We start from the raw sequence: 1450 nt of genomic DNA on the forward strand, positions 1-1450 counted from the left end.
GGATCCACCCTGGATTTCCCCGGGGGATGCTCCCCTGTCTCGGGGATGCTCCCCCTGCCCTCTCGGTACTCACTGCAGGTGATGCTCCCGTTGGAGGAGGTGAAGCTGTAGGGGGTGAGGAGGGGGCTGCACCTGCCCTCCCTCAGCCTCCTGTAGCAGCAATCGTGGGCTTGGCAGCACCTGCGGGGACACCACATCAAACCTCGGCCCCAAACCCTCCCTCACCACAGCCGGAGCACAGGGAAAGGTCCAGCCTCAAATTCAAGGGAAGGGGAGGGAGCGAGACAACAGCTGGGGAGGGGTACAAAGCCCCCCAGCGCTGCAAGGCAGGCAGTGAGGGGCTTTACTGCTGTGGGGTCTCACCTGTCAGTGGGATCCACGGGGGTCCCGGAGCCCCCGATGCCGCAGAAACAGCCGTACCAGCTGTAGGACAGCAGGGCACTCCTGCCCGTGGCCACCCTGATCATCCTCTCCAGCTCCAGGACGCTGGTGCCAGCCGGGAGCAGCCCTGGGGGGCACAGGATGGGCTCAGGAACAGGGAACTTTACACCAGGCAGGGGCATTAAACTGGTCTGGCATTGCTGGAAACCTGCACTTGCAGGATTTGAACTTCCAGAATTATGGAATTACAGAATCATGGGATGGTTTGGGCTGGAAGGAAGCTCAAAGCCTGTCTTGTTCCACCTCCTGCCATGGGTGACACCTTCCACTATCCCAGGTTGCTCCAAGACCCAACCTGGCCTTGGACACTTCCAGGATTTGGGCAGCCACAGCTTCTCTGGGCACCCTGTGCCAGGGGGAGGATGGATTTTTCAGTCTGGCTTTTACAGCCTCTGGCTGTAAAAATAAAGATATTTTTACATGAGGTATTTTGCAAACTGCAATCACCCATCACCAACCAGGATCAGCCATGGGCTTGGCACAGGTAGGAAAGGTGACAACAGGGCTCCAGAGCCTCCCAAAATAAATATGGATCTCAGCATTCCAAAGCCCCCCCATCACTGGGCCCTCCAGGACTGCAGCAGTTCTACACAAAGCTCTGGAGAGAACCTGCCAGGTTTAAACCAAAACCTGAATTGTGCACAGAGACTCAGGGTTTGTAGGTGGATTCCTGGCCGGGGACAGCAGGACACTTACCACAAGCCAGGAGCACGGCAAGGAGGAGATTCCTCATCCTGGGGCTGCCCTGGAGAGGGAACAAGGATGGCTGATGATCCAGGAGCTCCTGCAGTGCCCCAGCAGGGACAGGGAGCCAGGGCAGTGCCTCGGGTGACATTCGTGTCACTGTGGGCACACAGCTCTGCAAGGCATCACCCAGTGAACCCCCCAAGCTTCTGTACCCCTGTTTGGGGATGTGGGACAGGGTGGTTTGTCCTGCCTGAAACCTGCAGCTCTCCCCCTGTGCCCTGGGGAGCACCAAGGCAGTGAAATCCCCTCTCCTTACCCCACC

At 58.6% G+C, this 1450-nt stretch overlaps 1 protein-coding gene across 1 annotated transcript; it reads right to left on the reverse strand.

The window, feature by feature from the left end:
- Window positions 1-2: 2 nt before the first annotated feature.
- Window positions 3-1281, reverse strand: LOC107213517 (phospholipase A2, membrane associated-like; the record flags this gene model as incomplete). Its single annotated transcript, XM_015648015.2, has 3 exons — window positions 1138-1281; window positions 364-508; window positions 3-180 (listed from the first exon to the last, which is right to left on the reverse strand). Coding segments are annotated over exons 1-3 (462 nt in total), but the record flags the coding sequence as incomplete, so codon positions are not given.
- Between the last annotated feature and the right edge of the window lie 169 nt (window positions 1282-1450).

The sequence above is a fragment of the Parus major genome, chromosome 21 (assembly GCF_001522545.3).
Source record: "Parus major isolate Abel chromosome 21, Parus_major1.1, whole genome shotgun sequence".
NCBI classification, from domain to species: Eukaryota; Metazoa; Chordata; class Aves; order Passeriformes; family Paridae; genus Parus; species Parus major.